This window comes from Hevea brasiliensis, chromosome 15 (assembly GCF_030052815.1).
Source record: "Hevea brasiliensis isolate MT/VB/25A 57/8 chromosome 15, ASM3005281v1, whole genome shotgun sequence".
Lineage (NCBI taxonomy): Eukaryota > Viridiplantae > Streptophyta > Magnoliopsida > Malpighiales > Euphorbiaceae > Hevea > Hevea brasiliensis.
Window position 1 is genome coordinate 76434170 of NC_079507.1, and position 14570 is coordinate 76448739.

The following is a 14570-nucleotide window of genomic DNA, read 5'->3' on the forward strand; positions in this document are numbered from 1 at the left end:
TGAAAAGCGAATGCACTCAAATCTCGATGACCCTTGGACATTCAAAAAACAACTGCCTTGTTGTCTCAATTTTTCCACTGAAATGGCATTCTTTCGGGATTGAAGGGATTCTTTTCTTCAGACTCTCCTTTGTGAGAATGCTTTCACGAAGGACTCTTATTTGAACCAATTGAAAAAAGTTTTTCCTAATTAGAATCTTTTTTTTTAAAGGAAATTAGAATCCAACTATTAAATTAGACTAAATTAAACTTTTAATACAAATTTAAAGCAGGAATTTTTTTTTTGAGAATAAGTTTAAAGAGGAATTTTTTTTTTTTTAAATATAGAGGAAATTGATTGCATTAAGTTTATTTTATTTTATGTATGTTGGTATTTTGTTATTAACTGAGACCTTATTATTAAATGAAGCTACGGTAAAAACTAATTTTGCCATAACGTGAAACTGCAATGTCATCTCGTGGAAAATAAAAATCAAACCAAACTTAGCCTAATCAAAGCATAGCCCAGCCCAAAACTTTAGTCCTGAGACTGGACCGTCTTTGAGATTACGAGTGGGCCTAGTCATGATCCATTGGAATTTTCGAGAAAAGAGGAACTCTCCCTAACCCTAGATGCTCCAACCGCTTTCTTGCACGTGACAACCAGCTGACTACGGAAAACGAGTATTGAGGCGCCGCAATGACCCTATCTCTTCAAAAATGCATATTCTCTCACCTCCACCGTCCGATCTCTTTCCACGTCATCCATCTGCGTGAATCCACGTTTCAACGGTTCAGATCAAGTTGCAGAGCTACTGGTACAACGAACGAGGAAGCTCCTCTCTCCTCTCCAATTGCTGATTTCAAATTTTTTTCCTGGAAAAAAATTTATTTTCCCTAGAAAGTTTGTATACTTCCCGCTTTAGTTTGTTTATTTCTTTGAACATGAAAATCATGGAGCAAGAAGGAGAAATTTTCGAAGAGGAGAAGGAAATTAGAGTTTTCGGTGCAGAAGAAACAGACGACGACAGTGAACCAAAGGATGGCGTAGAAGCTGAAGAGGAAGAGGAAGATGATGTTGAAGACGGAGAGGAAGACGACGACGACGAAGACGACGACGACGACGACGACGATGATGATGAGGGAGACGAGGACGATGACGACGATGAGGTTCAGGTCTTACACTCCTCCGGGGGGCCGCCGGTTCAGTCGGCTGATAATGATGAGGACGAAGACGACGAGGATGGCGATGAAGATGATGATGGTGAAGGCGGCGATGACGACGACGACGACGACGACGACAACGATGAGGAGGAGGAAGATGACGCTGAAGAAGAGGTAATATATACACAAAAATATATCATATTCGTATACAATTCATAGGTAGTTGTGCGAAACGCAGTTTGTTTTCCGCAAAATTTTGTTTATAGTTTGATTTATTGAAAACCGGCACTTTATTCTCAGATCTGGTATATATGTGTTCGTTTATGCGTTAATTGTTCAAATAAACTACAGACGAAGCTTGATTTCTTCCGTTATTTCTGCTTTGCTTTTCTTCTTTCGTATAAAAGAATTTTCTGTTTTCTTTCCAGATCTGTTTGTTTTGGTGAAATTTGGTACGTCGTTTACCATTTTGAAAGCGTAGCAGCATACTACCGTGAACTTTCGATTTATGCTTTTATGGTTAATTTTCCAGCTATCTAATCATCACATTTGGATTAAATTGGCTTTTGTTAGCGTCTTTCTTCATTAATCGATTTAGTGATATTTTTTTTTACTGTGGATGTTTATTTTTGTTTTTGAATTGTGATTTGAACCGGTGATTCTTTCTTGTTTTGTTGTTATGTATGTATCATCAGTATTAATTGCTAGAAATAGTTAAAATAGCTTTTTTTTTTTTTTAGCATATTAGCGTTTGAAAGATGTAATTTAATCTTATGCTTTATATAGAATATGTTCAGGACTTCATACAGAATGTTGGATCTTGTAGTTTAATGTTTTGTTCAGCATCATTCATGTATAGATGTCAATATCATGAAATCTCTATCAAAAGCTCCTCTATTTATCAAACATAGTATTTGATTTATTATAAAATTACCAATTGATATAGGTTGCTGTTGAAGTAATTTTTGTTTGTTCCAATAGTTTCACTGCTTACCCTATGATTTATTTGGTTACGCCTGTTATCCAATGTTCTGCTCCACCTTGATTCTGTTCTGTTTCTTGTTGTCAATTTTATGTATTAATATAGGATATGGGCACGGAATACCTTGTTCAACCAGTAGGTCGTGCTGAAGATGAAGAAGATGCTAGTGATTTTGAACCAGAAGAGAATGGTGAGGATGAAGATGTTGAGGAGGAAGATGATGACGGAGATGATGATGACAAAGAAGGTGCTGGGAAAGTTGAGGCTCCAGCAAAGAGGAAGAGGTCGGATAAAGATGACTCAGATGATGATGATGGTGGAGAGGATGATGAGAGACCATCCAAGCGATAGGGCTGGGGACCCTTCTTGGTTTGAGGACTGACCATTTAACAAATAGGTCAATCTCTCCATCCCTCAATCTTAAACCATCTCATCTTTGTAGAAAGAAGGATAGGATGCTTTTGGATTTATGTTTTAAAATCCTGTATCATCAAGTGGCAGTACTTTTAGGATTATATGTTTAATTTGGGAAGGCATTGTTGGGGTTTTTGGGCGGGGAGGTGGTTGTGGTGGTGTTTGAATAACTATTTGAAACAGTTGATTTTAGACATTGTGTAAGTTATGATCTTAGCTAAGCTGTAAACTTTGAATACTTAAAATCTTTAGGGTTGATTGCAGTTTCAGATTCCTTAGTTTGTGCCCCCTTTTCCTGTTTATCTTTTTTAAATCTGTGGAATGGTTGTTGAATCTTATTGTTGTATGATTAATTGATTTTGTAGTACAAGGATGAGTCTTTATGGGCATTTTGTGGTTTAGATAATTTGTTTGAATTGATGATGGCTTGGCGAAAGAAATTAACTTTCAGCCGTTGGTTTTCTCTTCCATTTAGGAGCGGAAAGACTGAGGTGTTGATCCTAGAAATTATCTTTTACAAAATGTTCATGTTCAGCCAAGCCCAACCAGGGGATGGAAATGGATCATTCAATGATGGACTGAACTTGGCAATTAGCGCAAAGCAATTAATTAACGTTATAACTACAAACGTGTCCGTCTCCGGTCGAAAGCCTTGCATGTGGGGACCTTGTTTTGCAGTGATGTCATTATGCAAATTACTTTTTGAGCATGAGAGAGAGTGCTTTGCTTCATTTCACTGACCAATGTTTTTGGTTGACTGCGGTAACAGATGGGCGATGGCGTTCCAATGGGCGAGATAAATGGAATTGATAGGATAGCGTTTCCCTGTGAAATTTCCAAGCATCGAGATTTATTATTAATTGGGGAGCCCCCGAAAGCATATTCCCACACAACTTTTTGACAACAGGAAAAGCTTGTTTCTTTGTATGGCACTAGAAAAATGAAAAACCCATCCAACCCAATCTGATTCTGACCGTACAAAGAGATGTTGGGTGGCCTTTACTACCTCAAGCCAACCACCAAAGGTTCATTGCTACCTCACCGTGCCTGAGGAGTTGCATAATTCATTCTGAATTGCACCTAATAGGAATAGAATGCAAGGTCAAAATAACCCCTTTCATCAACAGAGCATCAGTCACTAGTTATCATTCGTAATTCATGAGCATATTCTTTTGTTAGTACTCATAGCTTGAAGGACAATTTTTATGGTTTTAATTGGTGGAATTAATTCTAGATCTTGGGCCAACTTTAAATTCGTAAAGTTAATGTTAACGATATATCGATATGAGAGCTTGAGCTTTTCGTGCTGCACAACCCGTTCATGCTAGAAAGGCTACTCATCCATAAGAAAATGTCCAGTTTCAACCAACATTATAATAAGATAAGAGGCACACAATTATTACACTATTGATGACACAATAGGAGGCAAAAGCTGAAAAACACATGTATTGCAACAAATTCAGCTAAATTTGAATCCTCCCGTGGGAAGGCTAGGCTGGTTCGTCCCAAAGCTCGTTTCTCCATCAACACCATCTACAAAATTCTGGTCTTCCTCCTCTTCGATCCAATACCTTTCCAAAATCTTCACAGCCTTTTCATAAATCTCATGGTTGTCGTGGCTCTGCAGATTCTCAATTTTATCTAATCCATCACAGTCATCTATTATCTGTGCGTAAATATTGATTGTGGTGTTGCCTGATTCCTTCTCAATCTCCCCAATCTTCAGAATATTCTCTAGACCCTCAAGGCACACTGTCACAATTCTTGGATCAGGACAAACCAGAAGATCACAAAGCGGCTTAACACAACCTTGGCTCACCAGGTGTCTGATAAAAAAAAAAAAAAAAAAAAACCAAAGTCGAACATAATAAGCAAATCTGATTATTGAGGTGGAAAACTAGATAGGTATGCGTATCCTATAATTGGAGCAAGTGACCAAACCTTATAATAAATATATACGGCATAGAGAGTGGCACTAGCCATTAGAACTCATGACGAGTTATCATCAGGCTTTAAGTACTTAGCTGGCCATATATAGTAGAGACTTTGCCGTCCAACTAATTCCTCACAGTCTCAGTTTCCTATTAGCCTCAGAATTTATTAATTCCAGTCATGTAATTTTATCTTGTTAGAAAAACCCGATTTTAATAACTCAAATATTTATCAACCCATGAAAACCTAAATTAAGCAATAGCATACCAACTCAACCTATGCAGATTTGCTCAAAATATAAGAGTCACCAGGTCAACCCAAGATAAAGGGAAATTATTACTGAAAGTCGCTTGAGACTTTATTTGGCAGTAACAGGCATTGCTGTTTACGCAAGACTCTAAATATCAGTTATAAATGTCAGATGATATCTATTATGGTCTTCAGAAACATTGCTTATTGCTTGCCTTCAAAGGTTGCCTATGTAGAAAGGACTGTTGCCTAACTCTTCCTATGAACTAATGTTATTCAGCATCAATAAAATTTTTCGCATAAAGAAGAGATCAATGAAAATAGCTGTAAAGAATATGCCAAAACATACTGAATCTGTTCTCGTGATCCCCCAGAAGTGGCATTTGAAATTGCCCATGATGCCTCCTTCTTGACTTCAAATTCTGCATGTTGTAGCAGATGTACAAGAGGAGCAATGATATTTGCTTCAATTACAGCCTGTTATAAGAGAGATATCAGTGAGATGAAGTAATGTGAAACGAAATGACCGAATAAGGAATTGACAAAAATTCACAGAAATCAAACATTCAGCTAGAGTTCTGACTGACTCCTGCCAAGAAATAACAACTAATAACTTTCATGATGGCAATGAGACATGAGTAATGAATTTAGAATACACTCATGGTAGTCATTACTTTTGTAGCATACAAAGGCAAGGAAATTTATAGGACAATGAAACATATGATTACTTTTGCATATTACCTGTATTTGATTTCTATTGCCAGCAGTAATATTTGAAATTGTCCAGCAGGCTTCTTTCTTAATGCTCTTTTTGTAGTTTTGTGTAAGAAGTTGGTAGAGACAAGGGAGCCCTTGATTGTCAATTATACACTGCAACCAAACTTCTAGAGTCAGCTTTCATGAAAATAAAATGACATGAAATATAGATATACTTGATGTGAAACAAACAAATACAGCACAATGCACTAATGCAGCATGCCGGAGCCTAGAGATATTAATTGCATGTTGAGAGTGAAGATATGAGTAAAAACAAGTAAGAAGAAATACCTGAGTCTGAGCATCATCACCTGTGACAATGTTTCCTATAGCTCTTAAAGCGGGTACAAGAACTGCTGTTGATTCATGACTACAGAAGAAAAAGTTAAATTAGCAACATTCCTATCTTTTAATTGTAACCTAATGTATGCCATAACATTTTAAAAAAAAAAACAAATACAATAATAATTAAACATACACCCAAACTACATGGGCTTGTGCAGAGAATCATATTTGTCAATTTTATATCAAAATATGCGAGGAGCTGAGCACAAAGTTCCAAAATAACACGAAGAAAAGAAAGAAAGAAAGAAAGCAAAAAAGAAAAGAAGGTTGAGAAAGATACAAGTTAACTTCATGAGATACAGATAATTTTAGACATTTAGGATTTTGTCCTATATTGCAAAGATTATTCACTAATTTGAGGAAGTGCCAAAAATGTAACATTTAATAGAAGTCATAAACACCATCTTACAGTAGAAGCTCCACAAGTCGTGGGGAAACACCTGCTTCAATCACAGCCTGAATTTTGTCATTCGTGCCATCGGAAAGATAAGAAAGTGCCCAGCAGGCATCAGTTAACACTTCATTATCAGTTGAGTAGATAAGGTGCTGAAGGGCTGGCAATGCTGGCTTAACCTGAACCAAAATATTACCATATATGATTTTATTGCTACATTATGGTAAAGCATTCCCTAAACACAGAAACAAAATATTCATGCATGAATATAACCAATGCTACTCCAAAAATATAAGAAAAAATGAATAATTCCTTACCTGCTCAAATGGAGCTGGTGGCTTTCCACGGCAAAAGTTTGATAAAGTCCAAGTAGCATTTCTTAGCATTGATAGTTTTGAGTGCTCATTGAATTGTGCAAGTAGTGACATTAGCGCACCATGACTAAGAACAAGATCCCTACAACTAGGAGAGTCGCCAGCAACATTACCCAATGCCCACACTGCCTGCTTATTTGGCATGGATATGTTAATAAAACAAGGATTGCAGATGTTTTGAGCAAAGAATAGAGTTTGGGAAACATAAAAGATTTATCAACCTGTTCTCGGACATCATCATTTGCAGATCCAAGAAGTTGCACAAATTTTGGAAGAGCACCATGATCGATAACAACCCTTGTATGTTCTGATGTCCCAGACACAATATTTGTCAATGCCCAAGCCGCCTCAAACTGATAATGAAGCAAATATCAAACCCTGATGGTAAATGGAGAAAATAAATTCTCTGCATTACAGATACAGGTTGTACAGAAGAAGAATGAGAATAGTTTCTAATTGTCCATACTTGCAGCTGAGGCAGATCGTGCCTATCCAGGAACTCCACAAAGCGAGGAACAACACCTACTTTTATTACCTCATCGATGGGAGGACAGCGTTCTGCACAATTACAAGAATAAATACTAATAGGATAACTAAAAGTAAAAGAAAAAAAAAATAATGATAGGCAAAGAGTGGGAGACGGTGGCGGATGGAAGTCATTGCACGATCAGTTTACCCACCAATTGACAGTAGCTTTCTGAATTGAGTGGTTGCTTCCAACTGCAAGGTAGGATTGTCCGACAACACTCCTTGTACCATTACAGGAAGCTTTTCCAACTGCCATTAGTGCCGAGTATTAGAACAAATGAAATTTCATTCTAAAGAAGGAAAAGGACAATAAATAGAAGTTCTTTTATCTTCTGAATTCTTTATCTTTAGGTTCCCATTACAAGAATAATTAGCTAGATCGTCTAAACAAACAGTTGAAAACGTCTCATTTAACTAAGTGTTTCTTATCTCTCCAATGAATGAAAAACCTAAAATCTCCCAACCTCAGATATCTCTTCAGTTTTCACCAATCTAAAAACCCCCATCAATCAACCCAGAAATTAGACAACATTGCAGGTAACATGAAAGCCACAAAGCTTGAAACTAAAATAACAAAGTAAACATTTAACCAAAAATAAAATAAAATGGGCAATGTGAAATATATAAGAACCTTTTTCTCGATCCCAGCGTTGGCTTGCGAAAGCTCACTTAAATTCTGAGATTGAAGAAGAAGCCCTTCTCTCCTTTTCTTAAGAAGACTATCCTCTCTCTTACTCTTCCTAATCTCAACCAAATTGTCCTCTCTCCTTCGGCGAGCTTCGTCCCCATCGACACCACTCTTGTAGGATTTCTTTCGTGCCTCAGTACGCGAACTGGGTCTCAGAGACATTGCTCTTTGTCTATCTAAAACTGACCGTATCGTTGTTCCTTTGCGCGTATTCGATGAAAGTACTCGGTTGAAGTGACCCAAGGATTGAAGTCCCAACTCCCAGCAAAGAGAAAGAGGTGGACAATAATTTTGTGCAATGAATTATGAGAAGCAGATGGAGGCAAGGGCGTTGCTGTTGTTGGGTACTCAATTACCGGTTAAAGGGTTATACTTTCGTATGCGGAAAAGACTAATTAAGTGGGTTTAAGCCTTTTTGTTAGGGATCTATGGCAATCACATGCCTGAAAGGAAATGGGGCAAGGATTTATGAACAAAGTAGGCTGTAATGGATTGTGTTAGGTCTACTCTATAGCCTAACCTACGCTGCAGAGACTAATTTCTCCCTTTTTTTTTTTTTTGTCTTTTGGTGAAAATATGGAAGTATTTCTGTTTTGCATTTTCTTTAAATATATTAATTAAATGATATTAAACTTGAAATTATTACAAGTATTGGTGAAAATTCATGAATACAATAATAATAATAATAATAATAATAACCCAATTGGAAGTTTGGAAGCAAGGTTATGGAAGGCCTGCGATGCGATGCCATGCTTGGCAGAGAGTCCTGGTCCCCTCTAGGTTTCGAATTTAGCGGTCATAGGCTTGTTAAGTTACTCTCCTGAATCCTCACCTGAGCCACTCCTAATTTTCACCATCCATTTCTTCTTTTTAACCGCGATTCAAACAGTACGGTGGGGGGTGAGACGTCAGTGTCCATGTTCTGCCGACTGCCAATCTAATCAAAACTAATTAAATATTTTCAAAGTATTTATTAGATTAACCTCCAAGGAAAACAACATTCCTGTCCTTTCACCCTACACTACACGCAATTATCTATTAATCAACTCCAAATCAGACGGATTAGAAAAATTTTTTACACCTACCTCCAACCCAACTTCAGAAATTCAAATCACAGGGTCAGTAAAGTGCCGCTATCATGGATTAAACCGCAGATTTTCCAACTAACCACTTCATTTCACCTTCTCCGCCACTTTACACTGGAACAGCAATCGCCCATATATACTGCCAATGCATATCCTATACGTTCGTTCACAGCTACATTTTGGAGCAAATTCTGGGCTCGTTCTTCAGCGAAAACCAGATTCCGATAGATCTGGTTTTCCAGCACGCCACTTGCATTGAAATTTGAAATGCTCATTGATTTCGCTGCTTAAATCTGCTGGATTGTTTTCCTAGTATTAGTGCTTGCAGCTGGGGCCCAAAGAATGGCGATCTCTAGTCCTATTACTCCTGGTCAGGTGCGTGTTGCTTGCTTTCTCTCTTTTACCTCATTTCCTTATGGTTCTTACTTCCATTTTAACTCTTCAATTGTGCTCATTGGCTTTTCGATCCATTTAGATGTGATTTGGTGAATCATATAATTAGAATCAGAAGATGATGTTCGATTTGCAGGTCTCATTTTTTCTTGGAATTGTACCTGTAATTGCTACCTGGATATATTCAGAGTTTTTGGAGTATAAGAAAAATGCTGCAGCATCCAAAGCGTGAGTTTAAGTATTTTGATTATATTACGTTAATATAAAGGGTGGTTGCAAGCTTAACTGAAGTTGCTAAAACTGCTAGTAGGCATTCTGATATTGGTTTGCCTGAGGTGGGAGATGGCGCTGTCAAAGAAGATGACAAAGCTGTTTTACTGGAGGGGGGAGGTCTTCACTCTGCTTCTCCTAAAGCTAAGAGTTACTCTGCCTCATCTCCTATTTTTAGGTTTGTGAAGGCTGTCATTCACTTTTTCAAGTTCTCAGTCTCAACTTTTATGTTTGTCTTTTCCCTGATGAAATTACATGCCTGTTGATCTGCTTAGGTTCCTTCTCATGGACGAGCAATTCTTGATTGATAACCGGTTGACGTTGAGAGCTATGTGAGTAAATTATGTCTATTGGACTTAGCTTAGCAAATTTTTTTAACTTGTTGAATTTTGGCAAATTTAAATGACCTCTTTTTCATTTTCTGTGCAGATCTGAATTTGGTGCCCTTTTGGGGTATTTTTATTTATGTGACCGCACAGATTTCTTTAACTCCTCCAAGAAGGTGCTGCTGTCAACTTCTACTTTATAAATATTTCATCCTTGTTAGTTGTCATCAAAGCCTATGGCTAAACAGATTTTTAGTAACCAAGTACATGTTGAACTGCCAAATTAATGCTTTGTTTATCCTCTATGATATATTGAATTAGGATATCTGCATTTTACTCTATTATGTCCTTTGGTCAATGTTAATGTGAAATAATGTTTCAAAACAGAGATTGTTTTACTCTACATTAATTGTTAAGTTTGAAGTTTGAACCATTGGGTGGAGTGAATTTTTTTGCTTTGTTTTCAATTTCTTTAACTCATGAGAGTTGCAATGATCTATAAAAACGTGCTTTCTGATATTGTTGATTAATCTTTGTATTTTTCTGATTCAGGTCTAATCTCAACTTTGGTCTATTTATGCAGAGTTTTAATAGGGATCTGTTCTGGTTTCTCTACTCCCTTCTCATTATAGTTTCGGCAATAACTTCTTTCAAAATACATCATGATAAGTCACCGTTTTCAGGGAAACCCATACTTTACTTGAATAGGCATCAAACTGAGGAGTGGAGAGGCTGGATGCAGGTGTGTCATTCTATCAAATGATATGTATTAATTCTGAAATGTTCCTTATGAAGCATATCTCATGTGATGGATGGAAGATTTGGTAATTTGAATTACTTTAACGATGAATTTTGGCTAGTTTGTTTTGACCACCTATCTCCAAACGTAAAGTACTGGCCACTGGCACAATCTTGCCCTAAAGAGCTTTTTTTTTTTTTTTTGCTGCCTTCCTCAGTGGCAGAGTGAGATAAATTTTGAGGGGGCCAAAGTTAAAAGTAATATATATATATATTGAACAATGTTCTAATAAATTTTAAAATATATTATTCATTTAATAATTATTATGTTTATAATATCATATATTTGATAAATATTACCTTATAAAACTTAAAGTAAAATTTTACTAGTTAATTATTATGTTAAAATTTAAATCTATAAAATAAAATAATATAAAATCAATGATAAAAAAATATTTTTTAATGAATATAATGAAAATATTTTCATGTAATATATGTAAATTTATTAAAATTTTAAATAAATAATTTAAAATATTTATAAAAATAATTAGGAAGCCATCTTTATATTTTTATGAGGAGACACTTGGGGCTTTGTTTGTTGGGTGGGTGGGGCGCCTTGGCCCTAGCTGGTGAGGCTTCAAATATTATGTGCTCCTGCTCCATACCATAATTGGTAATCTTACTCATGTTTCTGCTATCTTTCAGGTGTTGTTTTTGATGTATCATTACTTTGCTGCAACAGAAATCTATAATGCAATCCGAGTGTTTATTGCTGCATATGTGTGGATGACTGGATTTGGGAACTTCTCATATTATTATGTCCGCAAAGATTTCGGTCTTGCTAGGTTTGCTCAGGTATGCTGTCCCCTGAAAGTTTAATGTTCTTTTCTATCTACAATTAAGTTGCTTCCGGTTATGAGAATTTCTTGTTGGCCAGATGATGTGGCGGCTTAATTTCTTGGTGTTATTTTGCTGCATCGTGCTTAACAACAGTTATATGCTATATTACATTTGCCCCATGCACACTCTTTTCACTCTTATGGTCTATGGGGCGCTTGGAATTTTGAACCAATACAACGAGATTGGATCTGTCATGATTGTGAAAATCATCTCCTGCTTCTTGGTGGTTATCCTAATATGGGAAATTCCTGGAGTTTTTGAACTGGTCTGGAGCCCACTTACTTTTTTGCTTGGTTGGTATCTTGCCAAAGGTTCACATGCCATAAGTTAAAGCACTATGGGCTGTTGTACTGATCCTGATCCCTCAAAATCTTGCAGGCTATACTGATCCTGCGAAACCAGATTTTCCTCTGCTGCATGAATGGCATTTTCGCTCAGGCCTTGATCGTTATATCTGGATAATTGGAATGATATATGCCTATTATCATCCAACAGTAAGTTTTGAACCATGCGACTTACTTATTAAAACATTTGGCTCCTCAATGTGTCGAAACAGATTTCTTTCTTTGAGTGAGCATTCACATATTTGTTGTTTGTTATTTGTAGGTGGAAAGGTGGATGGAGAAACTGGAGGAAACAGAAGTGAAGCGCAGAATATCAATCAAAACAGCGGTTGCATTGATATCCCTTTCGGTATTATAACTTTTTCCTGTGAAATTTTGTTTCTTTAGTTTTCCCCTGTTGCTAACAAATTTTATGAAATTCCTAGGTGGGTTATCTATGGTATGAGCATATATACAAGCTAGACAAGATCACATACAATAAATACCATCCTTACACTTCATGGATTCCAATAACGTATGTAGTTCTTCCTTAAATGTCCTCATATATCGCCTATTCAGAAACATTTTGCTGATTAGTCATGTGTTGTTTTGTTATTGTTGATCAGCATATACATATGTTTGAGAAATGTCACCCAATACTCCCGCAGCTACACTTTGACCCTTTTTGCGTAAGAATCTATTAGCTAATTTCTCCTTTTGCTGACTTACTTGTATTTTTTGCTGGAGGTGCTAATCTTGTCCTGTCAATTGGATATATTATTTGGAGTAATTTTTATTGATATTAATTCTTTGGTTTACTAGATGGCTTGGAAAGATTACACTGGAAACATACATTTCGCAGTTCCATATCTGGTTAAGGTATGTTGAAGCTGAGCTGTTGTTGCCCGCCCGAGCAGTGTTGTACCCAAAATATCTACATTGCGCACATAAGTAACTTACATGCTTGTGTATGATAGTTGTAATTTTCTTTTTCTATTAAAATTGCAGATCAAGCATTCCAGATGGTCAACCAAAATTGTTGCTTTCTATAATCCCAGCTTCAAACTACCCATTGTTGAACTTTATGCTCACTACTTCCGTATATGTTGCAGTAAGTATGAAATGTAATGGTTTTATATCCTGAAAATATTTGTAGCAACTTGCTATTTCTTTTTTTCTTGTCTGCAGGTTTCTTACAGACTCTTTCATTTGACAAATACATTGAAAATAGCATTTGTGCCTAGTCGAGACAATAAGGGCCTTGCACACAACATAATTACAGGAGCAGTATTTGCAAGTATTCTATACTTTGTATCCTTTATATTCTTAAAAATCCCTAAGATGCTGGTATGAGTTGCTCCTCTTAAATCTTGTTATCAGTCTTAAGTAGCTTTGGCATCCATAATGTGATTCTTGTGCTGCCTAGTGCTGGAGTGCATTTTCTAGCATAAGTGATGAAAAAGAGAGTACAAATGGCTGTGCAAAAATTGCAACAGTTATGCTGAAACATGCCTTAACCTTCATGCCCATGGTTGAAATTAATGTGCTAGTTTACTCTGAGGGAATGGTTATTTGCACTCTTCAATTCTTATTTGAGCGCTATCATGGTGTTATTTCATGCAATTACTATTTTACCTTGATTCATCTTCTAATGGTTCAAGAATGAGACTCTATAAGCCATGAAAGTCCAGAACAGCCCCCTCCCCTGCATTATCCTCAACACCGCATGGAACCAGATAAGAACTATGGAGTGTGAATAACCAGTCCCACTCCCACTCTATGAACCTTGAAAATACATAGCAGATTTACATTATCACCACTGCTGTGTTTGTGAACCCCACTGATAATTGTATATTGTAGTAATTGTTGTGCGTAATTTAAATGTGAAATTACTCATATCTTAAAGTTAACAGGTATGGGAATAAGGCTGGAAGCTTCTGAATCAGTTTTCTGTGAACACATGAGAGTGTCACTCCACTGCTAGATTTTTTACCTCAACCAAAAACATTGGAGCTGCAAATGGATTCATTTCGTACTTTTCATTGGCTAGATAAATGGAAAAGGCTCAGCTTAGATTTTGTGACTTATATTGTATTAAGTAGGGAAAGTTAAAGTTAGTAAACGAGATGACCAGCAAAGGGGGGTTATTTTTGTATTTTTATCCATGTACTCCCAAATCTACATGAAAATGATTACACGCGGAATATACCATCAATGTTAAAGATGTTAACATTGTCAAAGCATGACAGCATGTACCAATTCACATTTATCAGTTTGATGCATGTACCAAGAGAATCATATGATCTTCTTATCAAGTATAAATATTGCAAACTAGTCAAAGATGATCCGACATTCGATTGGCGGGTCATACTTAACACGCATAATAAGCTCATATTATTTTGATTTTTTTTTTGTTGAATATTTTCAAGATTCTCAACAAATGTATTGTGTTAAATGAGATTTGCCGAGCCTCAAAGGTTTTAAATTTGAATCACTGAGAAGGGAAGCAAGGCCTTATGATACAGAGATTATTGAGCGATCCGAAGTCAGAGCAGTACCTCGTGTATATGCTATGACTCGGGAGGAGCTAGATCCGACAAACGTTAGCAGAGATACAATTTCTATTTATAATACCTTTGAATATGTATTAATAGACCTTGTATATGAAATGAAAGAAGATGGATGCAGAACTAATTCAAATAAGATTGTAGAGCTAGATTTAGTAAGACAG

At 36.5% G+C, this 14570-nt stretch overlaps 3 protein-coding genes across 4 annotated transcripts; 2 read left to right on the plus strand and 1 right to left on the minus strand.

The window, feature by feature from the left end:
- The first annotated feature begins 721 nt into the window (after positions 1-721).
- Positions 722-2816, plus strand: LOC110669414 (uncharacterized). Its single transcript, XM_021831075.2, has 2 exons — positions 722-1316; positions 2230-2816. The coding sequence occupies exons 1-2, from the start codon at positions 924-926 to the stop codon at positions 2473-2475; spliced, it is 639 nt and encodes a 212-aa protein (XP_021686767.2). The 5' UTR covers positions 722-923; the 3' UTR covers positions 2476-2816.
- A 1044-nt stretch (positions 2817-3860) lies between these two features.
- Positions 3861-8357, minus strand: LOC110669413 (importin subunit alpha-4). The gene is made up of 10 exons (XM_021831074.2): positions 7748-8357; positions 7269-7365; positions 7055-7146; positions 6810-6941; positions 6532-6717; positions 6230-6393; positions 5767-5845; positions 5461-5589; positions 5069-5196; positions 3861-4364 (listed from the first exon to the last, which is right to left on the minus strand). Exons 1-10 carry the CDS (start codon positions 7964-7966, stop codon positions 3998-4000), a joined length of 1593 nt encoding a protein of 530 aa, XP_021686766.2. The 5' UTR covers positions 7967-8357; the 3' UTR covers positions 3861-3997.
- Positions 8358-8626: 269 nt separating this feature from the next.
- LOC110669412 (protein REDUCED WALL ACETYLATION 2) lies at positions 8627-14079 on the plus strand. 2 transcript variants are annotated; one of them, XM_021831071.2, is made up of 16 exons: positions 8627-9264; positions 9419-9510; positions 9590-9730; positions 9828-9884; positions 9982-10054; positions 10462-10620; positions 11322-11471; positions 11554-11809; positions 11895-12010; positions 12123-12209; positions 12286-12374; positions 12466-12528; positions 12662-12718; positions 12848-12950; positions 13028-13186; positions 13753-14079. In XM_021831071.2, exons 1-16 carry the CDS (start codon positions 9232-9234, stop codon positions 13762-13764), a joined length of 1647 nt encoding a protein of 548 aa, XP_021686763.2. In that variant the 5' UTR covers positions 8627-9231; the 3' UTR covers positions 13765-14079. The 2 variants fall into 2 exon arrangements, with proteins under 2 accessions (XP_021686763.2, XP_021686764.2); XM_021831072.2 differs by having other exon boundaries at positions 8629-9264; positions 9593-9730.
- Positions 14080-14570: the final 491 nt, after the last annotated feature.

Excerpts from the sequence above, each read along its gene's own strand:
- LOC110669414 (XM_021831075.2), top strand. The coding sequence starts at position 924 with ATGAAAATCATGGAGCAAGAAGGAGAAATTTTCGAAGAGGAGAAGGAA. Across the intron at positions 1,317-2,229 it reads AAGATGACGCTGAAGAAGAG|GATATGGGCACGGAATACCT; the intron begins GTAATATATACA and ends GTATTAATATAG.
- LOC110669413 (XM_021831074.2), bottom strand. The coding sequence starts at position 7,966 with ATGTCTCTGAGACCCAGTTCGCGTACTGAGGCACGAAAGAAATCCTAC. Across the intron at positions 6,942-7,054 it reads ACGATCTGCCTCAGCTGCAA|TTTGAGGCGGCTTGGGCATT; the intron begins GTATGGACAATT and ends CTTCATTATCAG. Across the intron at positions 5,197-5,460 it reads GCAATAGAAATCAAATACAG|GCTGTAATTGAAGCAAATAT; the intron begins GTAATATGCAAA and ends CTCTTATAACAG.
- LOC110669412 (XM_021831071.2), top strand. The coding sequence starts at position 9,232 with ATGGCGATCTCTAGTCCTATTACTCCTGGTCAG. Across the intron at positions 9,265-9,418 it reads GTCCTATTACTCCTGGTCAG|GTCTCATTTTTTCTTGGAAT; the intron begins GTGCGTGTTGCT and ends TTCGATTTGCAG. Across the intron at positions 9,731-9,827 it reads GCCTCATCTCCTATTTTTAG|GTTCCTTCTCATGGACGAGC; the intron begins GTTTGTGAAGGC and ends TGATCTGCTTAG.